The sequence below is a fragment of the Pelobates fuscus genome, chromosome 3, assembly GCF_036172605.1.
Source record: "Pelobates fuscus isolate aPelFus1 chromosome 3, aPelFus1.pri, whole genome shotgun sequence".
NCBI lineage: Eukaryota > Metazoa > Chordata > Amphibia > Anura > Pelobatidae > Pelobates > Pelobates fuscus.
The window spans coordinates 43,727,561-43,754,200 of record NC_086319.1 but is presented as its reverse complement, the minus strand read 5'-3'; the positions used below and the strand labels follow the sequence as shown (position 1 = coordinate 43,754,200).

Below are 26,640 nucleotides of genomic sequence, written 5' to 3'. Positions count from 1 at the left end.
ACAATTTCTGCCAGGGTATGCAAACGTTTGAGAACAACTGTATACTCTCATATACAGTGTATTTATATATATATGTATATTTATACTAAAAGAGTGGGGTACACCAGAGGGAAGAGATCACTTTTCTTGGTAAAAATATTCACTAGGATTGTTTGATTATGCAGAATCTTTATCCATTTTATTTTGGCGGGGATTCATTGCAGTACAATGAAAGCTGTAAAGTCTGAAAAGGCGTCAGTGGGAATATAGTAGTTTAATTGGCTTTTCTTTTAGGCTGGTTCTGCCTAGCACTCCTTAGAGCATGACAACACCATTGAATCATTGGAAAATATAGTGATTGGGTGCCAATTTCTTACAGTACAGTAAATTACTTTTTTGTTTTCTCTGCGTACATATTACTATTTTGGTAAACACAGTCTAAACTATTTTTTATATCTGAAACCCCAAATCGAGACGCCTGCCAGACTATTTTATGCTGATACCGTGAAACGTGCATCTTTAATGTCCAGCAACATCCATTTTTTCCATCATCTGAGTTTTCTCTGTCTCAGCAATATGCAAAGACTACTCACCCTTCATGCTTCTCTTGTTTTGTAATTTCCTTGTGTCCCATGCTGTCAACAGAAATGGCAAGCAGATCTATAAACCCAAACACGTTAGATGTTCTCTTATTTTAGTCCAAAACCCATGAGCTAGGTGCTATTTCTTCCAAACGTATGCAAACCTTTATCTTGTAAAACTAATTGCAACAGTTACATCCTCTTCATGAAAGGTTAATCTCTAAAATGGGAATTGTGGAGAACTGGATTTTTTTTAATCTAAAATAACCAAATTGGTCCATTTTTCTTACTCAGCTATTCCTGTCTTAATGCATCATAACTCCTGGTTTTCAAAGATGAGACAAGAGCGTTAGGGTGAGAATGCCCTCAATCCCTGGCCACTTCTTTACGTAATTCCATAAGTAAAATTATATCATATGCCATATATTAAATATTCTACATTGTATTTACCAAACAGCTATCTCCGTCCAAGGGTTCCAATCTCCAGTTTTTTTTTTTAGCATATTATAACTTACTTGTATTAAAGAACAACTGTCATCAAATGTTCACTTCTCGTTTTTTGAAATTTATCTTATCTAATAAAACAATGTTTTTTATATATATATATCTCATGTACATCGATTTTCTATGAGAAAGCTTTGCCTTTTTATCTCGCTGAGCAGCCATTTTGGGTCAGATTCTACTGGTATTTGACCAACTGCTGCTCAACATATCTTGCCTACCAATCACAGCATTGCTCTTCATGTCTTTCATAGGAGCCACAGGAACTGCTGTGTTTGCCTGTCTGCTCTCTCAACAACAGGCAGCCCATCAGCATTTAAAAATGACTTTTTCTGTTATATTTATGTTTATTCCCAGTTAGTTTACTTCTACTTTGGACTTACAGGGAGCAAATGTTATGTGTGCTTACATGTCCCCATTCAGGTCTCAAGCAAGCAACAAAGCTTTTAATATGTGCTTTTTGTATAGTAAGTATTGGAAAAGTACAATTTGTACTGCTTTTAACATTATAGTAATATCATACACTATACACGATACAGTTTGTGCAAATTACTGAGTTCATAAAGTCCAAAGTATGCTTGAGATATTCTTAATTGACACCATCTGGACTTCAAAATGCTTGGAGATATATTTAAAAAAAAAAAAAAAAAAACAGAAACCCCCCCAGAAAATAACAGTGCAGCTTGTCTGGTGCTTGGTTTAAGACACACAACAGAGATATTAGGCTAGGGCTCACATGTAATAGAGCTATAGACCAGCTCTGGGTAAAACCGCATACAGCACTACAATTTTCACTGATGGATATGTAGCTCCCAGATAATGACAAAGCTGCTTTAAAAGCTACATTCTGACATATTAAAACCTTTGGTGAAAAAATATCCAATTGGTTGGCCAGATCCACACATTTGAATTATATGAAATACATTTACAATTTTATTGCAATTTATTTTTCTTTATCTAGTTTGGTTTTCATGTGCTTGATTCATCAATGCAATTGCAGCTAAAATATAGTAAGTAACATGTTTATAAACATACTACAGTTTGTGAATTCTGTTTTGTATACTTGTCATTCAGTATACTCAAAACAGCGTGCCTTAAAGTTAACAACATAAAATCGAAAGTCTGCTTTTAAGTCTTAATATTATACTCTTTGTAAATGGCGTCAGCCACTGCACATTGAAGGAATAAAAAGCCTTTGGCTTGGAAATACAAATGCAATTTGCCAGCACAATTAAATAAATATGTGTGAGTGCTTTACAGTGCAATTAGTCAGATCATTACTGCAGCAGACAAATATTATAGATCGGCATGGGCGAACCTCTGTTCTAGAAAATCTAGCAAATTCCTATAATCCATATGTTTTTGATGATGATGTAGGACTACAATAGCAGCATCTATTACATTTTAATTGTTCACATAAGAACAACATACAGGGACATTTAGGGGGAAAAGGTTGTAAGTTACTGGATAGATTTACTGTGGTTTTATGTTTCGCTCTAAAATCTGTATTTTATATTACAGCATCAGTACGACAACAGTGACATTTTAATTTTGACATTTTGAAGCTGACATTTTAAAAGTGATTTGTTTATCCCATGATACCATACTAAGAAAGAAGTATCAGTCTCTTTCTCACACACCTATATGTAGATACATTAATACAGTAGATTGAAATATATATATTCATATTACCCTCTATCTACTAATTAATATGATGTATTAACTTATCTACATAAAGGTGTGTGAGAATGAGAGCTTTGGATAACTCCAGGGGAGCTGTCTAAATGCCAGGGGAACTCAACCTCTTCTGCCTGGGACCAGTTTCTGCCTTTCTCTTCTGAGACTTCCAGGTACAGGGTTAAAAAGTTTGCATACACGGCTTTCAACTGATCCCGGTAAATAACTGCTGGCAGATTAATAAATAACTATAAAATATCCACTATTATTAAATATCGTGAGTGTAGATAATAAACCAAAGAGGAGGCAGTTAGTTAGAAGAATATTTCATATCTCATATCTATCCTGCACTGCAAAGCATAACATACCAAAGAAAATAGTTCCAGAACATCCTAGTGAGGTGGTGTCCCTTTATTCAAGTGTCCAAAGTGTACAAAGCTTTGAATAAAGGGGCACTGCTTCACTAGGACATGTTGGAACCTCCATGCACCTTCCATTATGATGGCATTTTTGTTACACAGTAAAATGTGTGGGAAAGGTGGTCGGAACTCTCGATGTTAAGCAAATGCTACCGCAAGTGCCTAGCTAACATGACAGAACAAAATAGAATGAATGTGCCATAAAGGACATTATAATCAGTACCTTTCTAGTTTTTACCATATTGACTTACACTGAACAAAATTATAAATGCAACATACTTGTGTTTGCCCCCATTTTTCATGAGCTGAACTCACAGATCTAAGACTTTTTCTATGTACACAAATTGTGCACACCTGTGCAATAATCATGCTGTCTAATCAGCATCTTGATATGCCACACTTGTGAGGTGGATGGATTATCTCGGCAAAGGAGAAGTACTCACTAACACAGATTTAGACAGATTTGTGAACAATATTTGAGAGAAAGAGGCCTTGTGTGTGCATAGAAAAAAAGAAAAGAAAAAAGTTCAGCTCATGAAAAATGGGGGCAAAAACTAAAGTTTTGCGTTTATAATTTTGTTCAGTGTAGTTACCATTTCTCATCCTTGACCACCAGGTATAGAAGCTGTAGGGCCATTTATTTCCTCTAGGGCTCATTTATATCAATAGATAAAGCTGGGTTTCAACAGTTATTTGAGGGATTGCTAAAATAGTAGATTTTCCTTGAAAGCTTTTCATATTTAAACGTTATCACCTGTATTTGAGTAATGGATTCAGTTTCCCAGTGACTTGGTCATTTGTCACAATATATAACTTTTACTGCACTGTAGGAGACCTTGAATACATAATAAATCATTCCACTGAAAATTGTATGTATTTGATGAATGGAAGCAATTTATAAATTCTTTTCTTGGAAAAAAAAAAATCTAATTTTGTGTTTGTAACATTGTAACATAATCATGAGTTTTTTCATTTTAAAATATGTTCTTCTAATTATTTGAATTGTCTAATGTGCCCCAATTTAATGCATTTGTCTATGCATGTATATATGATTTACCTCATGATCTTCTTATCCTGGGTGTACATATGTAAGTGTACCAGATTGTTAATAAGCTTCAGATGTTAAAATTCTCCTTTGTTGTCATCTTTTACCTACATCACTTACCTAACCCCTTTTGTTCTCTCTCTATGCTGCCTCTCTTGGCAAACTCATTAATTAATTTGGATTCCACTACCACCGGTACGCTGACGACACCCAGATATATCTCTCCTCCCCGGACCTCTCCCTTGCCATCCTACAACGTGTCACCAATTGCCTTTCTTCTATTTCTGATTGGATGTCCTCCCGCTTTCTGAAACTCAATCTCTCTCTAAAACAGAGTTTCTTATTTTTCCTCATAACACTGATCTTCCTCCTTCACTCTCCCTGCAGGTTGGCGGTACCTGCCTCACCCCATCCTTTCAAGCTCGCTGTCTTAGTGTCACTTTTGATCCTGGCCTCACCTTTGTGCCTTATGTCCAGTCTGTTGCTAAAACTTGTCGATTCCAACTTAAAAACATTGCCCGCACCCGCCCTTTCTTACGCAAGATGCTGCCAATGAGCTTGTTCACGCTCTAGTAATCTCTTGCATCGATTACTGTAATTCTCTCCCAATTGCTCTCCCCAGAAGCCACACTGCTCCCCTACAATCCGTGATAAATGCTGCTGCCAGGCTGATTTTTCTCTCCTGTCGCTCCTCTCCCACCTCACCCCTCTGTCGATCCTTCCTGTCCCAAACAGGTGTCAATTTGAAAAACTCACTCTTACTATAAAGCTCTAACCCCTCTTACATTTCTTCACTGATTCATAAGTATGCCCCCTATCGGTCTCTCCACTCTACTGGTGACCTTCTCCTGTCTGCTGCTCTCACCCTTACTGCAAATTCACTCCTGCAAGACTTCTCATGGGCGACTCCTTTCCTTTGGAACAGTCTGCCTACCCCCATCAGACTCTCCCCTAGTATTAAATCCTTTAAGAAGTCTCTCAAAACCCATCTTTTCAGGAATTCTTATGGCCTCGCAGAGTAACTTCTATCTCTCAAACCTTCCTCTCGCTCTCTCCTATAGGGCCCACTCTACTCTCGCCTCCAGTTCTGCCACTTTCCCACCGTGTCTATTTGCTTTCTCCCTCAATACCCTTCCTATTGCTTTTTTATACCCCACCTCCTCTAGACTGTAAGCTCGTTTAAGCAGGGTCCTCAACTACCTATTGTTCCTGTTACATTTTGTTATTGTCTCATTTAGTAAATTCACCATTTATTGTAAAGCGCTGCGGAATAAGCTGGCGCTATATAAATAATAATAATAATAATAATAACATCAGGCTGAAATTAGCCATTAATTGAGTTACACAGCAGGGGATCACAAATAACATTACCTCTTGCATTGTAGTATAGCAATATATGTTGAAAATAAAGTTCTAATATCACAACAATGAAGACACGACCTTAAGGTAAAATAGTGCCTGACTTCATACAGCATTAACTTCCAAAAGTAAAATATGAACAAACACCATATAGAAAAGATTTTTTTAAACAAAAACAGTAGATCCAGTTTAACCCCTTCACACTCAACATATACAGAAGTTCTTCTGCTTTTCATAAGAACCTGTAAACGACATCACCTACACTAAAGGGATCTGCGTTTCTCTGTGCAGGGTGGTTTAATCACAGCCAATAATGAACTAGGAGCTAGGGAGATCTATTATTACACATTGGGGCAGACTGTATGTGATAAGTGGAAGCTGTGATAGCTGATTTTAACCAGGCAACTATATTTACTGCTTGTGGGAATTTTCTGCTCTGCATTTACAAATATTATTTACAAACACAGTTTTCATTATTGTCTACTGTGTGATCTAAGATTTACATTTGTTCTTGTACAGACATATTGTGAGACATGTGATAACTGTATATTCTCCAGCTACCCCATCTGTTTCGATTGTAAGCTCATATGGTCAGGGCCCTCTTCGCCTACTGTTTCTGTACGTAATACATGTTTTGCTAGAATTAAAAGTTTTTTGTTGACCTGTTGTGCAGAGCTGCGGAAAATGTTGGTGCTATACAAGCAATTGTAATTGAAACTGCAATCTGTCCCCTTTATATCTGTAATGGATGAACAAACAAGAATATACTGTAAATTATTCATTTTTCTGTTTCGCTAAATAGTAATCTGTACAGGAACTTGCTGTCTTGTACAATTTTTATACATACACCTATTATATACCGTAAGTGTGATTGTAATATTTACAATATTTTCCATTGTGTATATAATCGTTAACTGGGATTTTAAAAACAAATAAACAGTCATACACATTAAACTGTAAGCACGCAACCTAACAGCAAGCTCTGAAGCTTTTTAATTCTCCTTCCCACAGTCCAAGGTCATTTTATAATTAGTATACCTCTGCTGAATTTGAGTCCCAAGGCTATTCTTTCTATGGTTGCTATGGGCTACTATGGAAAGGCACACTAAACTCCCTTTCATGACACTAAAGAGTTCTGAGTGTAACACTTTAAAGACTGGGTTTTGGTTAATAATATATATACCAATTTTATAGATATGATAACAAACTGGAGAAAATATACAGCTGCGTATTCTCAATTATCATTCTTTTTTATTTAAAAATTCAGTTACGGTCTTTGCAGTTCATACCAGTTACATTCTAACTCCCAGAAATTTAAAGTGCTTATTGTATTTTGTTTGCAGTTGGGATGATAGCAGCTCTGCCAGCAGTGGGCTTAGTGACACCCTCGATAACCTCAGTACAGATGACCTCAATACAACGTCATCAATCAGTTCCAACATCGTCTCTCCAAGAAAGAGTAATCAAGCACAGGTAAGGGTGTTCTAAAAAGCAAACTAACATGTTGCAGAAATACATTTCACGTGGAAAGATATAATTGTGGTAATACAATTGAGAGCTATAGTTCAGTATATAAGATTGCATGCCATTCACAATAAATATTCACAATACACTCATTAAATGATATGCAGGGTAGAGGCGAAGAGTGCTAACAGTGTATCTGAGAAAAGTAATACGATGACAATACGATGGTTAGAAGAACAATATTGTGTGATTCTAGTCTGTAAGACAGGAGTATAAATGTATTACCCTGAATCTCTTGTGGTTATGGATATTAGATGGGGCATCTGACTATATAGTGCAGTCCAAACGAAGCACATGAGAAATACCTAACCGCACTCCATGTTAAGAAAAAAAAACAAGCAAATGGAATCAATATTACTGTCATACGAAGTGTCAGCTGCTTCAAAGGCAGAAATTGCTTTCAGGAACTGCAGACAGTCACTAAGGGAGAAGGAAACCAGATGAGGCAGAAGGATTCTAAGAATATTATTAAACCTATCAGGACTTCGACAAACAAGAATAAATTGGTTTGGGTACATTGCAAGAGAGAGAAAAGCGAAAGGAAACACAAGGAAGTGAGAGCAAACTAGCATAAAGAACAAGCTGATTGAGAGACGTACGCAGCGGGCTGAGGATAAAGTGAAGGGACCAAAGATAGACAGATCATTGGAAACGCGTTGGGTTTACCTGCATTATATTTTTGTTAATCAGTAAATGTTGGTTAAAACTTATTTTAAGCCTAATAAAAAATAAGTGTAAAACTGGACTTTACAAATAGTGTAGTGGGGTCTCCTGAAGGCTTGCACCATGGTAGTCTTCCGAGGCTTCAGGGAACCCCCATTAAAACAGTATGCCAAGCACCATGATCACTATAGCTTGTCAGGCCTAGTTTCTAGTTTCCAGCTCTCCAAAGGAAATAGTGAAAGCAGGAAGCAGTATCTTTTGTGGATCCCAGGAAAGAAGTCAAACCATTCTAAAATGGTTACACTTGTTACTATGCCAGGGCATTCCTTGTACCATAGTCACTACAGAACACTGTAGTTGTGATGGTACTTGTAGTGTTTCTTTAAATATTTTCTTGAAATATTTTTCTATTGGAGATTATGACTATGAGGAGAGGTAAAGTATGTGTTTGTACAGGCACAGACCTCAGTAAGAGCTCTCTGTAGTCTGGTTATGTGTGCACAGATTTAATAACAAGGCACACCGCACATTGATAAGACTCTGTGTAGAGCAGGAGTAGGCAACCTTCGGCACTCCAGATGTTGTAGATTATATCTCCCATAATGGCAAAGCATCAGGGGAGATGTAGTCCTCAAAATTTGGAGTGCCGTATGTTACCTATCCCTGGCTTAAACCTTGGTATTATGGAAAATCACTGCTACTGATCTGTTTTGTCAATCTCTTTTTATTTGAGGCAATAAGAGTTTACAATTAATAGTAGCGGAGTAACAGTATACACATAGATATTCAATCAAATCATATAGGAAATATATCATGAATATTGGATCGATACACAAGCATATAATATTCTACTCCTGGTAATATCAGCCTCAATTTAAATTATAAACCACAAGCTTGGTTCATGCGTCTAAGCGTTAGAAGATTAAAACATTAACAGATTTAGGTGCAGGATTAAACTCAATATACATCAGTTCGTAAGTGTATCTGCAAGGTCGCTAAGATGTACATATATTGTGTAGCATTTGCCTAACATTCAGCCTTGCCTAATTTTTATATAACGGGATAGTGCAGGCTATGCTGACCTGTCACAACTAATACATAAACGGATTGTAGAAAGAATGGCAGCGAACAGTAGTTTTGCATAACAGGGTATATTTACCTTAGTCAGTCCTGCAACCCCACTGAGAGTGCATGGCTGTCCAGGGTGGGCCAGAATCTAGCAAACAGCTCATCCAGCTGTTGAAGCGACTGCTCCACAAACTTGAGTGGAATCTTCCCCGCATACTGAAGCATCATAGTGTGTGAGAGTTGCACATCCGCCATCTTGTCTCCACATTGGGGAGTGTGGCTGCTGCTGTTCAGGCGGTAGGCGTTTGGAGTAGTAGCAATTAGGCAGGTCAGTCTAGTGGGGACCGGGATACAGGAGATTTGCTGTGCTGTACAGGATTGAGTGAAGTGAGGAAGTCGGACGCACTTCCCCAACTCAGCCTTTAGTAGGCCACAACCTGCCACCGCGCATCCCGATGGCTGGCGGTCTTGAGAGAGGTCTCAAAAGATTCAGCAGAGTGCCCCTCGAGTAGGTAGCACCTCATCTTGAAGTTCCCAGCTCTGTAGCCCAAAATATCTCTGGGGAATCGGCACCATTAGCAGGAGCTCATACAAAGCATGCCTGGTTAGTTCAAGAGACTCTGCCCCTGCTACTCATCTGTTTTAATGTGATCATAGACATACTCAAAACAAAAAGTGTCATAAGTCCATATAGATACATTTATTATAGTTACATTTATTATAGATACTTAAAAACTGAAACATTCACAAATAAAAATCAATGCTATTAAAAGTTCAAGAAATTAAATCCATATAATACTCACCCAACTCAATAATATGGATCCTAAGGATAAGCACAAGGGTGATGTAAAATAAAAGTTCCAAACATAAACATAAATCACAATAAAACTAAATGATACGGAGTGAACAAGTTTTCCTTTCAAAAGATATATTACATGTATGAATTGTTTGTGTTTGAGGGTGTGTGTATCATGTGGATCAGTCAGCTATAAACATCACACACACTCGGGAGATGAACTATTAAATTCTGCTCCAGATGGGATCTTCAAAGCTTAGAGCTGAACATTATGAGACCAGTGTTAAAAATTATATAGATTTTCTCCACATTAAAAAAGACAAAAGTAAAAAAGGCGTATTACACAACAGTATAATGCTATGGCTTGCATAAACCGAGAAAGCATTTTATTAACACATCAGGCAATTCAGCAGATTTATAAGAACAAGGTGGTACATGATGTGCTCCAAGCAGACATTGCATTCCGAGTGACTAAGACCACAGTTTATTTTTCTGTTTGTAACAGAGTGGACTGGTATATACATCATATCAACTGAAGTGGAAGGCAAGGCTAACAGGAAGCCAGATTTTCAAAATGACATAAATTCTCAGCTTGGAAGAGCCAGATAAAGATCACACACCAAGCTATAAAAAAGGGGGTGTGGAGGCATCGGGGCAGGAGTTGACCCCCCTCTTTACAGCCCGGTTGAGGCAAAGAACATTTATTCCTGATGTAGGTGCAACATATTGCACCTAAACACTCATCAGGCATATCTTTCATTTTACAATTTTTTTTAAAATCAAATAACACTTTTAGCACTTTTAGTAGGGAAGGTATGAAGCTATCTGAGCACTATATATAGCTGTGGTGTTGTGTATTTTAAAGACTATGTAGGGAAGGTATGTAGGTTAGATTATTTGAATACCTAGATATAGCCAATGTATACGGTGTTAATGTCAACCACCTGTACGTTTAACCAGTGAGACTGTAAGATTTCATTTTCAACCATACCTAACTGCTTCCACCCTCCCTTTCCTTTGCATTTTAGGGTTTACTTGTTGATCTTATGCCCTTTTTCAGACTAATAACTACCTATTTTTTAGATTTAGTATAGGTTGGTTGTTTTGATCTCTCTATCATCTCATCGGTGGAATACGGTAGGTTACGTGCTGGTAGCAGTAGTCAAGCTTACTCTTCTTTTTGTATTTAACCTATATTCTGTACTATTAGGAGTTGTGATAGAGTGATAGATTTTCTGCTATTCCACTGTCTCTATGCATGATTGTAGGTTATACCTTATTAGTAATACAAAATAATTATTCACCCTTTAACAGTGTCCAGAGTTGAAGTTGAGTTTAGCATTATCTCCTCTAATTTTAACAAGGAGCTTTAATTAGCCTGACAACCATTCAGCTCCTTACCTCAGCTCCTTATCTCCATGTCTGTCTTGCTACCTAAGGACCTGAGTATTTTCCTCGCTCCTCCTCACTGTACACTGTACTGTTAACATATAGTATATACTTTGGTGTATATTTGGTTCTCTAGGAACTCAATATAGTGATTTTCAACCAATATTTCTAATTAAGTTGAGAACAACCTTCCTACGTTATTATAACAGTGTAACATTTAACTGTCTTGACAATTCACTAGGTGGGAAGTCTCTACTTTAAGGGATACTTCCCCCTTAATTTTTTTTCATATTTTGGTACTGTATGTAACAAATAGGGGCAGATGGAAAATTAACTAAGTTATACAGAACTTCCCAAATGAATAAATTATGTGAATGTAATGTTTAATAGTACTGTCCTGTTTATAGAATATTCTTGCACAAACTACATTTAATAGTTGGTTTATAACCTTGCAATGTTGCCAGTTTGAAATATTTTAATTGTTTTATAGTCGAAAACCGATACTGAAAAGCGTTGTTTGACTGAGGCCGAATCGTGGTGTATTGATGAATTAAAGAAACAAGACGAGGAATATGACCTCACATCAGATACAAGTGGAAAATGGAAAGGCCATCAGACAGGGCTGTCTGAAGAGTCTGAAAAAGGGGGACAAAAATCAATGTCTGTTTCTCAGACGGGATCATGGAGGCGAGGTATGACTGCTCAAATTGGGACCACGTCCTCAAGGCACAAAACTGGAAGTAGCTCTCTTAAAACACCAGGTGAGCATTACCTGAGGCATGGAAGCAGGGTGTACTATTTTCCACTTTATCACTGTATTTTTTAGTACTTTTAAGTAAAAAAAAAAGATAAAATTTAGATTACCTTTGCTACAGCCAAACATGACTCATCATGACAATCAATACTTGAAAGACTTGTTTTGTAATAATCTCAGTATATTATTATATACTTAAACCCCTGTCAATCATTGTTATAAGCTATATCCTTTGAGTATTGTATTTATCTATCTATCTATGTATCTAAAGAGTGCATTCACTATTTTTTTTTGTCGATTGGCCAAAAATTGTAATGCATTAAACAATATATAAGCCGTATTAGTCGAATAATTGTCATTCCAAAATTATTTAAGTCCAATAAATAAGGTATTACAAGATACTAATTCCATCTGCTACTTTATATATATATATATATATATATATATATATATATATATATGTATATATACCAAAAGTCATCCATGATCATTTTTTTCAACCATGCTTTATTATTGGCACAAATGTGTTTTAATTGTAGTGTCATATATAGGTAAATATAGCACAGCACAGATAGGTAGCGCTAGTTGTTGTTTGTCCATAAGGCCTTAATTTAAAGCTATGCCTGAATCATAATTTAAAGCATCAGTGGTATCTGAATCCTTAATGCTAAACAAAATAAAACCTGAAAATGTGGTATGTTAGTGAAACTACTAATCAGAATGTTACCTCCTATTTATACATGTTGTTTTGTCTATTATAACCATGGTTAATCATAGTGCCTTTGTTGTATATACTATCAGGAAAAACAGATGATGTAAAGGCTTCTGAAAAAGTAAAAACACCCCTAAAAGGTGGATCTCTTCAACGGTCTCCTTCAGATGCTGGAAAAAGCAGTGGTGATGAAGGAAAAAAACCTCCTTCTGGAATTGCAAGGCCGACTGCCACGGGTTCTTTTGGTTTTAAAAAGGCTGGATCCACTAATATAACTGGGAGTGGAGCAACTATCACAAGTGGATCAGCAACTCTTGGTAAAATGCCTAAATCAGCTGCCATTGTAGGAAAGGGAGCAGGACGGAAAACAAGTTTTGATGGTTCACAGAACCAAGATGATGGAGTACTATTGGCTACTTCAAAGGCTACATTGCAATACCGTAGTTTACCACGTCCATCTAAATCCAGCACCAGTGGAATTCCTGGCAGAGGAGGACACAGGTCCAGCACAAGTAGTATTGATTCCAATGTTAGCAGTAAATCAGCAGGGACGTCTGGTACAAAACTAAGAGAACCTTCAAAAATTGGCTCTGGACGTTCCAGCCCTGTTAGCATTAATCAGACAGACAAGGAGAAAGAGAAAGTAGCAGTGTCAGATTCAGAGAGTGTTTCTTTGTCAAGCTCTCCTAAATCCAGCCCAACATCAGCCACTACATGTAGTACACAAGGACTCAGACAGCCAGGATCAAAATATCCTGATATTGCCTCACCCACATTTCGGAGGTAAGAAATTTGTGAACGATTTTTGATGATAAATGCATGACAAAGTGGCTCTGTCACCTTCTGTAGCGTTTGTATATTTTGAGGCCCCTGATGGTGACATCACTACTTGGTGTGTGATGGTCTAAGGGGTGCAGGGGAAGGTACATTTTACTTACCTGAAGCTGTTCCTCAATGCTGGTATGTTTATATGAAGGACACTCTTCAGAGTTCAACCCTGATGTGTGTGGAGGATCCACATGAAAGCAGGAGCCTCCATAGACAATGCCTTTTTCCTCTTTTAATCACCTTTTTACGAGTGACAGCTGGGGTAATTAGCAAAACTTGATGGCAGTGTCTCTGCTTTTTGTAAAGTTTTGTTAAGTGTAGAAAACATATATATATATATATATATATATATATATATATATATATATATATATATATATATATATATATATTGACTGTGTTGGAGTTTCTATGAAATTCTAGTAAAGCCAGTGTGAGTATTTCATAAAGCTTTTTTTTTTTTTTAAAGGGACAATATAGTCACCAGAACAACTACAGCTTATTGAATTTGTTCTGGTGATTAGAATCAGTACCTTTAGGCTTTTTGCTGTAAACACTGTCTTTTTACAGAAATTGCAGTGTTTACATTACAGCCTAGTGATAACTTCACTGGCCACTCCTCACTGGCTGTTAGAGATCCTTCCTGGGTCACTGCTGCCTAAAATGCATCCAAACATTCAGTGTCTCCTCCCTCTGCATGCAGACACTGAACTTTGCTCATAGAGATTCATTGATTCAATTCATCTATATGAGGAGATGCTGATTGGCCAAGGCTGTGCTTGAATCATGCTGGCTGTGCCCTTTATCTGCCTCCTTGTCAGTCTCAGCCAATCCTATGGAGAAGCACTGTGATTGGATCAGGCCACTACTTCTGATGATGTCAGCAGACTGCTTGTTTTTCTGAGGCAGACAGGGCAAAGCCAGTAGCTTCAGGCTTAAATACAGTAATATTTTTACTATATTGATGGTGTCATGAGGGGCCCAGGGGGGCTAGTTGGTGGTTTTAACACTATAGGGTCAGGAATACATGTTTGTGTTCCCGACCCTATAGTGATCCTTTAATGAAATACTCCCTTTTTTTGGTGGGGGGTGGGGGGGAGAGGGAAGTGACAGAGACACTTTAATTTACCTGGCTTAATGTGTATTCTCAAAGTTGTCAGCTTTGTGGAATCCAAGAGCTTCTCCTGACTTTTGTTACTTCCGTATTTGTTTTGTTTTTAATTGATTAAGTTACAGCATGTTTCTGATTTGTAAATATACAAATGGCAATTTTGACATTCTCATTCTGTTTAGCATTGGCACAGCCCTGTTCAGTATTCAATTTTGTAGAATCTCTGAGGACCAGATGGTTAAGATGGCTAAGATAGGCCTCGATATAATAAACTTTCTAATTGATTCAATAATGTTAGAAAACCTTCCAAATGATTTATCTACAAAATTTCAAGAATTCCCACAGACTTTAATGGGTAGTTCTGTAGATAAATCATTTGGAAAGTTTTCTAACATTATTGAATCATTTGGAAAGCCATATTGTCCAATAGAAAGCTACTGGAATGTTTGAACAGAATCCCCTCCTTACCCCCCTCATATAAATAAATACATAAAAAAATAAATAAATAAACATACAAAAGTTGTAGTAAATCCTTTTTGGTGCATCTCCATTTGGAAATGTTAATATTCCCTCTGCTTTATATATCCACCGATTCTGAGTCTGAGTGTTTTGTTTTTTTTCCTTGATTTTATGTAATTTTTCCAGGAGACAAAACAAAAATACACGGTTTCAGGTGTAAGGCCGATACTTTTTCCAGTTTGTCTATTTTTATCTTAATTTTGAAATTCACTTTGAATTCTCAATTTAGTAAATTTAGTGTACGAACCTGTAAAAATCTCAGATCATCGAATCCCATATTGAGAAAATGTGCGATTGTTTCCATCTTGTGGCCAAAAGCAGAAGTTTTTCTTCTCTTTTTTTTTTTATTTATTTATTTTTTTAATGTCTTTCTTTGTTAATAATACAGCTTTTTTTATTTATTTCATAAGTGTAAGAGAATATGCAAAGAAAATGTTGTCAAAACAAGATAAATTTGCTTAAACATGTTATTAAACATTAATGACTTAATGGATACAATATGACTTACATTGATATATTAAGAGGTTTTCATGGAAACATTCATTAGTCATTGTAATAATTTAATGTTAAAGTACATTATTGTTAAATCCAATAGCTTGCTGACAGTGGTACCGACTTGGCTTTAAATTTGCATCAAAAGTTCAACATTTGTGTAAAGTATCTGAAGTGAGAAAAACAAAGTGTGGGAATTTGTTAAGACAATTTGTACTAAAATGTGTCTATGGTGCCAAACATCTGCTAAATTCTAGGCAATTTAGATTTACTGGAAAGTAATATTAAATTACATGTATGGACAGCCAAATTGAACAGATATCTCCTATAAATTACCAAGTGAGATAACAAGTGGGAAATGTCATTGATTGTAGCTCCATACACCTCCAGGCAATACATCACTTATATCTAAGATTATTCACCTAAGGCAAAATGCTCCCTATCCTGATGACCATCCCGATGACCAAATGCATGCCCAAATGTTGTGTGTAAAGTTTGGCTTTCTACAATACAGACGTCGTATACCTATAAAAGTGTCTGTAGGTTTCTCACCTTCTATTCTGCATTCTCAAAAATGTTCTACAATTTCTTCAAAATTACTAATGGTAATTAAAATAAATTTAGCCAGAGTTGAAGAAACAGATAAGTTTATTTATGGCTTTGCATTAATAATCATCTTAATATCACTAGTCCTGACCTTTAGTAAAGCCCTTGTAATTTCAAAACACCACAATGTCTTAGCATTTTCATTTCAATAAATCGTGGTAATGCATCAAGAATATGGGGGGAAAAAAGCTTTTTCCTATATCAATATCCACAAATTACTCAATGTTTTTATTGAGTATACAATTTTTTAAATGTGAAATAGATACTTATTGTGTTTTGTTTTTTTCTATTCAAAATAGCTATGAACAAAATAAAATATGCTACTTTTGTAATTAATTAGTTACTGGATATGTACATGTTATCAGTTGAGTGTTGCTGGATTTAAACATGGATTGCTGGATTTAAATGGCAATTTTGACATTCTCATTCTGTTTAGCATTGGCACAGCCCTGTTCAAACATCTATAAACTCCTGTAATTTAAATTCCAATAAGTGCCCGTCATATATTTTTCATAGCTGTAGTCCACTAACTGCTAAAGGTGTAGCCGTGTTACATACATCGTATATACATCCATATTCTTTTTTTAATATATATCTATTTGTTTAGATTGTTTGGGGCAAAAGCTGGAAACAAACCCTCATCTGCTCCTAATACTGATGGTGTAAAGTCCACATCGGTGATGTCAAGTGCCAGCAACCCTTCTTTAGCCAGACAAGGCAGTCTGGACTCTCCTTCATCAGGTACAGGAAGCATGGGCAGTGCTGGAGGTCAAAGTGGTAGCAGTAGCCCTCTCTACAACAAGCCTAATGAATTAACACCTGATGTAATAAGTCTAGGGCAGTCTTTGGCTTCCAGTCCTGCTTCTGTTCACTCCTTTACATCAGGCAATCAGGTATGGACAGCAAATCTAAGCAGCTCTTCTGCTGGAAGCAAGGACACACCTAGTTACCAATCTATGAATAGTCTTCACACCAGCTCGGAATCTATTGACTTGCCACTCAGCCATCACAGTTCACTCTCTGGACTTACCACCAGTACACAGGAACTTCAAAGCCTTCTAATGAGGACAGGCAGTGTGAGGTCTACACTTTCCGAAAGGTGAGCTTTTTGTTTCATATATATTATGAATATGTTCTTAATGGTAATTTCTTAATTTAAAATATTGAAACGAAAGGCTTATTAAATCCTTGAGGAGCATATCACAAAACCGTATTTTTCAGAAATAAATTATATAAAAACTCAAAAATATTCAAAAACAATTGGACTTGTTTGAAGAATGCAGGCTACTAATGTATATTTTATTTTCCATTTAATTTCACATTGATAATAAGATGTTCCTGACCTTGGTATAAAACTGCAAATGTTCAACATCATTACACATAATATATATGTACAGTTAGATGAGGCTCTGAGTCCTGGTTAAACCCAACATCCCCTGGGTATGTGAGTGAAAGTCTTTAATCTGTTTGGAAGTAGGACATGATCATGTTCAAACAATGATGTTTGCAAATTCTGTATTTAGACTCACAGAGTGTTTTCAGAGTCAGGATAAAATCCAAACTCAATGGTTGTTAAGTGCTACGTAATATAATGCAAACCTGACATTGAAAAAAAATACCATGCCTTGTGTAAGCAAATGCGACTATGACTGGATTTCAACTATTGTTTGTCGATGATAGTTTTCTAAAAATCTTTCAGACGACACTGCATTAATTCATAATGATTTGTTTGTCTTATTTCTTAGGGGTTTTCTTTACTTTAACAGTATGCAACTTGACCGAAATACACTACCCAAAAAGGGACTAAGGTATTCTATTCTTTTAGCATGACAGCTGCCTTAGCACAGCTTGGGGTGTCCTTTGTCTTACGTTACTCTCTACTTTCCTCCTTGCTCTCCTTGGCTGCTGAAAAGACTTTATGTTCATCATAAATGCAACATGTTGGCCATATAGTGTTGGAGAAAGAAAATGCCTTATGGGATACTTATTTCAACTAGCATTCCCAATTAACTACCTTTACTTTCTCCATCCTTGCAATTTCTAGGAAATCTAATTAACATATCGAAGAAAAAAACGAAATATAATTACAAGTCTTAGCACATCACTACTGGACAGCATGAATCATTCCTATATGTATCTAATTATAACCATATGTGATTTATTATTCTATGTTTTGCGTCTTCTAATTTTCCTTAACTTATACTAACATATTTTGACTTCCTGTTGGCTGCTTTTGTGTTTATTTATTCCTCCAGTTGTCATATTGTTCACGCGTGATCTTTCCAGTCTCTTGTTTACAGCTTTGATGCTCTCCTCTAAATGTTGTCTGGTAATTTAATACTATGTTGCAGTTATAAAACACAATGTGTTTATACCGAAGGCAAAGAGAACGCTCTATTGTGTTTTTTTGTCGCCGTCTGCACTTTTACAAGATTTCTCAAAAAGATGAAATCTGTCATTTGGTTTATTACAGCATGCTATTTTACTGTGTTTTTGTGAATGTATATTGGATTGTGGCCACTAGCCATTAATTAGTAATTTCTTGCAAATAGAAATGTTTTCGCCAGTGTATTTCAAATTAAACCGATAGTTAATGGATATGCCCACTCCTTCAAGGCTGAGTCTCTCAAACGTGGTATATCAATATAATGGGAATAATGGGGAAAAAATGGGAATAATGGGGAAAAGGTACTGTTTTGGTGGGTTGTATTATTGCTATGAAGAGTACTGAGGAACAAACCTGATGTTAATGGAGAAATCTTTGGATGGGAAACTTAAAGGAACACTATACAAACTATACAAACATATTCCTAAAGCTATAGTTTTAATCTTCCTATTTATCCTCCCGTCCCCCATGCCTGTAAAGGTTTGAAAAGGGGAGATTTACTTACATGTCAACACTTGCAACAATGGTCTCGGTCCTGCCACTCCACCTCCTTGGCTGAAAGCATCCAGACTAATGATCCCAACCAATCCGGTTTCCTTACAGGGAAGCTAGCATGTCTTATTGATTGCCAGCGTAGAAGCGTTTCTATCCTTCTAGTGTCAGTCTGTGAGGATTAAAACTACAAGGCCTCTACATGCAGATTACTGTTAGTTAAAATTACAGGGCAACTGCATTCAGACCACTTCACTGAGATTAATGGTCCTAGTATATTTAGTAGTCCTTTAATTCTGGAATTTTCCAGAACTGAGTTAAGCTTTGTAGAGTCCTAGGCAGACTTTGAAATGAGGGCCCACTTATCTAGACTGATTACCTAAATCTGATATATTTTTTTTTTTATATATTCACAAATAGCAGCTACCCCAATTAATTCTCCATTCACCTGTCACATTTATAATTGTATTTATTAATCTACTACCAACACAGATCAATTCAACACTTACATATTACACATATGGAACCCATTAACAACACATTATCACTATGAAAAAAATACATAATTGAGGCACCTATGTAACAATATTAAATCTCATAGCTCTATATTTACCTTGGTTATCACCAATAAAACATATAAAATCTGTACAGTCATATACCAGATGCAAACGCAATATACATATCTTGAAGATTCTCTCTCCCTGAGGTCCTTTCAATGCCGCACAGTTCCTGAAAACTTTATAGGAACCATATGTTACATCATCAGTGCAATAATTGCATTCAATAACCAATCAAATGTTAAACAATCCTACATGTCTCTGTTGGGCTGCTTTATTCGGTAAGCAATGTGGGCATTATATATGTGCCTTTTATTAAATATGAACAAACAGGTGAAGAATTCAAGGTGAGCAGAAGGAATACCCAAGGGGTACAGAAGATATACAATTATTTCTAAACTAGGCATATTTTAATTTTGTGCCATCACTAATCATGCATGGTATCAGTGGAGAGAAGGACCCCTGGACACCATAGAGTAACAATAGCTACTGCAAAGCATGCATTCTTATTTTGCTTTAAAATCATAATGTCAAGCTATGCAAATTGCTGAACATGCAGTAAATATATTTAATGTCATTATTTTTCCTATATGTGTACATGGCACTTGCCTGAGATTGCAAATACATTTCTATTATATGTGTATATTTTCCTACTACAATACCATAAAATGGCACATTAAAATTCCAGGTACACACCATCATCTCGACAGGCAAGTCAAGAAGAAGGTAAGGAGTGGTTAAGATCTCATTCAACAGGAGGCCTACAGGACACAGGCAGCCAATCTCCGATTGTTTCACCATCCGGGATATCTTCATCCACTAATGGAAAATATCACTACTCTAATCTGGGTGAGTGAAGTACTTAGGAATTGAGGTTTTCATATATCGGAAGCCTTTTAAATACAAAATTACATAATTGTAAAATAAAACCATGACAACTCTGAGAACAAGCAAAGGCTCAGAGAAACCTCAGTAGCTTGTCCTTCGGTTAGTCCACACTCAAGTCTCAAAAATGTTTTTTCACACTTGTGCCATCGAAGAAAGATTCTATAATATTTTCATATCACACTGATATTGCCCATATCTGAAATGCTGGCAAATTCCCTCTGCATGAAAGATACAGCAACCCTGAATAATTGTTTAAAAATCAACCCCCAACAAATAATTTTCAAAAAAGAGTCAATTACAAAATAATACTAAGACGAGCAGATAGTATGTGATGACAGCAGCCAAACAGGATCTGTGAATTGTTAGGCAGCTCACAGTTTTTTACTTTGCAGGAACATTAACCTTTTTTCAAACTCTCTGATGTAGCCATGTGCACACTATTAAAATATTAGCTAGAGACCTAATAAAACACAATACATTTTACAGATATTATAAAGATTATATCATATCTTTTATTGCAGTGAGCCCGACCAACCTATCACAGTTTAACATTCCTGGTCCCAATATGATGAGATCTAACAGTATTCCAGCCCAGGACTCATCCTTCGAGATGTATGAAGACTCCCAGCTGTGCGGAAGTGCTACTTCACTAGAAGATAGACCGAGAGCAATTAGCCATTCAGGTTCCTTCCGAGATAGTATGGAAGAAGGTAATACACTTATTTTAAAGTTCAATTACAATTTTACTGATAATTACAGTTTTAATCAAAATGATTCAACCTCAATTCAACATTTGTTTTGTTTGTCAAAATTTACAGACTTTCAGCTGTTTGCAATTAACAAATCAAACAAAAGCAATTGAAATAAATCAACACAATGACTACTTCAACTGGTTTCCCTAAATTCAACTGAAAATGCAACTTGTAGTGACTTTTCCAATCTCAAAATTATTCAGCCCCCTGAATAGAATCCCCCACAACAGCACAAATATGCAAATATGTCTCAAGCACACCTGGTGCAACTAATCAAGGGATTCATTAGTTGGACCAAGTGTGCTTGAGCTGGAACACTTAAAATACCTGAACAGGCTAGGGTTTGTTGAGTGTCATGTTTTACTGCATGTTAGAAATATGGATAGGTCAAGAGAATGGTGCACAAAGTTAAGAGAAGAGATAATAACCCTTCACAAATCAGGAGCGAAGCCACTGAATGTTCTTAGACACATCGTTGGAAGCATAGTTCGGAAGTTCAAAGTTGAAGGAACAACTGGACAAAAAAAGAAAGTTATCAATGGCTGCAACCAGGAGGTAGGATGTGAAAAACCCTTGAGTGACCACAAAAGATCTGCAGCAAGATTTGGTGGCAACAATAAGGCTCATACTAAACACAGAAAGTTTCCAAGCCAGAACTCCAAGATGTATATCATTACTAATCCAAAATCACAAGCAAAGACGGCTCCAATATGCTCAAAATCATATATATATAAGCCACATAAGTTTTTGGCTTATGTTCTGTGGAGCGATGAGACAAAACTGGAACTTTTTGGGCCCAATTGATTAGCAGTATGTCTAGAGGAAGAAGAATGAAGCATAGGCTGAAAAGAATACTCTGCCTACAGTTAAGCATGGTGGTGGTTAAGTGATGCTCTGGGGCTGTTTTGCATCCTCTGGCACTGGAACCTGTAGCGTGTGGAAGGCAAGTTGGATTCATTGAAGTATCAGGAAATCCTAGGAGAAAATTGTGTGAGGAAACTGAAGCTTGGGCATCATTGTAACTTCAAAGAAGACAATGATCCCAAGTACAGCTCAAAGTTTACCGAGGCTTGGTTGCAGATAGGTTCTGGAAAATTCTACAGTGGTCATGACAGTCACTTGACTTAAACCCTTATAGAAAATCTCTGGAGGGATTTGAAGAAGGTGGTTGCAGCATGTAAAACCAAGAATATTACTGAACTGTAGGCCATTGGTCACGAGCAATGGGCTAAGATTCCTCAGGAATGCTGCCAGAAGCTGGTGATGGTTGCCAAGAAGGGGTTGAATCATTTTGAGTTTGGATAAGTCAGTATGAGTTGCATTTTCAGTTGAATTTGGGAAAACCACTTGTGTTGAACTATTTCAATTGCTTTTGTTTGATTTGTTCATTGCAAACAACTGCAAGTCTGTACAAATTTGGCAATAAACCTAGTTTTCAATGAGAGTTTAATAATTTTTATTACAACTGTATATGTACTGTATTAAATTCTGAAGGATACATGACAGTATATTAATTTTCTGGTAAAAACGTGAACATCTCGGACATACTTGTTTACATATAACCTAGTTTATACATTACTGGTTCATCGTCTAATGAAGGTTATTTCTCATGCGCTTCAAATTTCAAGTTGTTTATGTGTGCTTTTCTTGGTGGTGATGATGACTTTTGTAGTCTTGTCCTGTACATCTAACACCTCCATATGTTACCACACCTAGCTCATTTTAAAGACCTACTATTATTGCAGAAGGTCATGGTTAATCCAACCTCCAATGCCTTATAATGGTGTAGGAAAAATATACAACCTGACTATGTGCAGCCTCAGGTCTAAGTTCAACTTATGATTACAATGGATTATCTCGGTTTTCATACAAATTGTTGTCAGTACTGCAGTATATCATTTATACCATGTATATGAATGCATCTCTTTACTAAGAGTTAGCTGTAGGTGCTCAAGAACCTATATATGATCACTATCAAGCACCTAAAACTGCATATTTTAGAGTGGTCTTTTATTGTGGCCAGCCTAAGGCACACCTGTGCAAGAATCATTCTGTCTAATCAGCATCTTGATATGCCACACCTGTGAGGTGGATGGATTATCTCGCCAAAGGAGAAGGGCTCACTAGCACAGCTTTAGACAGATTTGTGAACAATATTTGGGAGAAATAGGCCTTTTGTGTACATAGAAAAGGTCTTAGATCTTTGAGTTCAGCTCATGAAAAAAGGGGCAAAAACGAAAGTGTTGCGTTTATAATTTTGTTCAGTGTATATTGAAAAATAGCGCCAATGGTTACTTTATAGTTCGATAGAATTTATATACCTAGCTCTAACAGACCACCTATAGATATTGAAAACCCAGCTAATGTCCCATATCTTTAAACTGCTATAACATTTTACTATTCACTTGTTTAATGTATTGTTATTAACTACATTGTTTTTTTTAGTACATGGATCTTCATTATCACTGGTATCCAGCACATCATCTCTCTATTCTACAGTAAGCTTTATTTATCTAATATACATATTAAAAAATGTTTTATCTACTCTTTTTGAAAAGATTGCATCACTGATTTTTTTTCTTGAATACACACTCTAAGCATAATACATAACATAATACATAACCACACATAGGAAAAGCAACTTTCAAGAAGGAGGTGTGGTTATTAACTAAATGTGCCCCTTAGTGGTGGCATAACCATTTGCTTACAATATTTATTATTTAAATAGAAAATGAGACACATAGATTAGAGCGATTCCCTGCTCTGGTGCGTTCGTCTATGAGCAGGGAATCCCTCTAATGCCCATGACAGCTCGCACTTACCCCCATGCTAGGGAGCTGGTCGTAAGTGCGAGCCGTCATAAAACCGATAGGTCGTAAAATGAGGACCACCTGGTATTGCATTTTGCATAGAATGCCTACAATTGTTAGACGAAATGTTGCATTCTTAAAATGACCAGTAGATGTCAGGAGAGGAGCATTTGTTTCTGAAAAGACAGATTTATCCACTAAGCAAGGATTCACAAAGAATGTGCAGTGTAATTACAAATTCCAAACTATAATACTATAGCTGGTAAAATAGCTGATACCTGGATTAGTAAATTATCCCTACATCATGATAATAAATCTCAGAAGATTTCTTGTTTCAAAGACATTATACAAATCTATTTCTGCATGTTGATATGCCATTTGCATGGTAATGAAAATCCATAGGTAAATGAATATATTTAATGGGTGAGGAGTAATAAAGCAATTACCGCAATTTCTTATGTATTAATCAATATTCCAAACAAATTAGCATTTTTTGCCAAGTCACAAATGTCAATGCACACATACAGAAAATAAACCAGCATCCGGTATATACTGTATTAACATAAGCTTCAATATTTTTTGTTTATCCAAACAACATTTACAGTACCAACAGAAACATTTCTTCAGAGTTTCCTAGAAGGTTGTTAAGCTTTTCAATCATCCCTTTGATCGAGAAGATCACTGGTGCCATTTTATTATAACCATCACAGTACTCTCACTGGTTTCATATGTCATAGTTCTTGTCTTCTGTGGAAGCGAGATCCATCTTTAAGTTTCAATATCATGCTAAACACTAAAACCACAGGATTACAATCCAGTACCTGTAGTTTTTGAAACCATTTGACATTCAGTCAGCCATGACCTATTAGCCCAGCTGGCTTAAGGGCTCCAGTTGTACTGTAGTGTTCTGTTGACAATGGTAAATAATGCAGCATGGTGCGTATGGCTACCCAACTAATCAGCAGTAATTTCCAATCTTTTTAGATAACCACCAGCTGAAATATGTTTTACAAAATTACAGCTCACTTGTGTCAATATCCTTTATCACTCAGTAGAAAAGGGAAAAATATCAAAATCTCCCAAGGTTCACAATCTGGAGAGCCGGCAAATTCTAGATAGTTGACAGAGAAATGTCAAAAAGAAAACTTCACCAACCACATAATGGTACCGCCTAGTAAATATTTGGTAATTAGAGTTCTGCAAATCATTAGGGCAAAGGTAGCATGTTACCTGTACAATCTCATCATCAGGCATCCACCAGTTAGTCAGATAGACATCGAGCTGTTATAGAATAGTGGTCTCTTGGCCATATTTTTGTCTCTGTGAAGCATTTTGCCCCACAATGCAATGCACAATGCAAACCATCTGCTCTCAGAGTCCTGCAACACATGCATAGATACTTTATCACTGTGCTCTTAGTAGATTGCATTAAATTTGACTATATGTAAACTTGTTTTGTGTTTTATATTTTACAGGCTGAAGAAAAAGCACATTCAGAGGTAAGAACTTACTCATTGTTTTTGAATCACTCATTCTATGGAATCCATCAATTCAATGCTTGAGTTAAAACCAACAAGAGTGACTGCAGCCATAAAGGAGGCCAATAAAATGTTTCTAATCATTGCTCCTCATGTTGAAAAATTTCTACTTTTTATATCTAAGCTTCTCAATTTATTTTGTTGCTGTGAGTGTTAGAAAGTCCGGGAATTGTTGGAGTATAGGGTACAGAAGTATACTCTCTCACCTACACAGGCTCATGTGATGCTATAATGTACCTAGCTTCTTATCATGGCTCTGTCCACAGCACCTTCAGTGCTGAATTTGAATCCGTATCCCTATTTCCTAACTCTAATCACTAACCCTAGTTTATAAACTAGTGACTGCTAATGGCCATGATTATGACTATGATTCCAGGGCTAATCCTCTACCGTCAACGCTTTTTACAGACACCCAGGATTGTATAATACACATTAACCAGAGTAAATACACAGGGACCAGATATTGAATGTCATGGAGAAAATCAGCTCTCCTCAAAATTGCACCCAAAAACTCCTTAAACTGTAATCACTACAATAAATGTAGTGATAGTGAAGCTTAAATTGCCAATTTCTTCTCAATTTTGCAGTTTTATGGGCAAGTGATTTAAAATTATATATTGTGCATTATGAGCCTATGGTCTCAATTTATTTAGCTTTCCAAATAATTCAATGCAGTTAGAAAAATGTTTCAAATAATTTATCTACAAAAATTCCCATAGACTTTTATGGATATAATTGTAGAAAGTAATCCAGGCACTCCAAATTGTTCCAAACAGTAGGCAATTTTATTGGACCCAAGAACCACACAACGTTTCGACCCCTTAGGGCCTTTGTCAAGGGGTTGAAACGTTGTGTGGTTCTTGGGTCCAATAAAATTGCCTACTGTTTGGAACAATTTGGAGTGCCTGGATTACTTTCCACAATTATATCTTATGCATGGTCTCTTTGGTACTGGAACTGATCCAGCAGCACCCTGAGATTCCAAAGCGAAGGGTTGAGTGCAAAATAATTTGGAAAGTTTTTGAAACAGTATTGAATCATTTGAAAATCTTATTAAATCGAGGTCTATACGTAGGATCCTACAACATTGAATACCAAGCTCAGCAGGGCTGTGCAAATGCTAAATAAACATGGCTATCCATGCTGGCGATAGGTCTTAAGGGAACAGAATATACAAACATTTATTTGGCATTT

At 36.4% G+C, this 26,640-nt stretch overlaps 1 protein-coding gene across 5 annotated transcripts in view; it reads left to right on the top strand.

Moving 5' to 3' along the window:
* The window catches only part of NAV3 (neuron navigator 3), a 662,176-nt gene that overhangs the window by 576,211 nt on the left and 59,325 nt on the right, over positions 1 to 26,640 (top strand). For 4 of the 5 annotated variants that reach the window (XM_063446980.1, XM_063446978.1, XM_063446977.1 and 1 more), the window contains 9 exons: positions 6,905 to 7,034; positions 11,492 to 11,762; positions 12,557 to 13,250; positions 16,631 to 17,122; positions 17,769 to 17,831; positions 20,147 to 20,307; positions 20,868 to 21,056; positions 23,544 to 23,596; positions 25,384 to 25,407. In XM_063446980.1, the coding sequence (XP_063303050.1) occupies positions 6,905 to 7,034; positions 11,492 to 11,762; positions 12,557 to 13,250; positions 16,631 to 17,122; positions 17,769 to 17,831; positions 20,147 to 20,307; positions 20,868 to 21,056; positions 23,544 to 23,596; positions 25,384 to 25,407 (2,077 nt within the window). The remainder of the gene's footprint in view (positions 1 to 6,904; positions 7,035 to 11,491; positions 11,763 to 12,556; positions 13,251 to 16,630; positions 17,123 to 17,768; positions 17,832 to 20,146; positions 20,308 to 20,867; positions 21,057 to 23,543; positions 23,597 to 25,383; positions 25,408 to 26,640) is intronic. The other variant, XM_063446976.1, reaches the window with a different exon arrangement.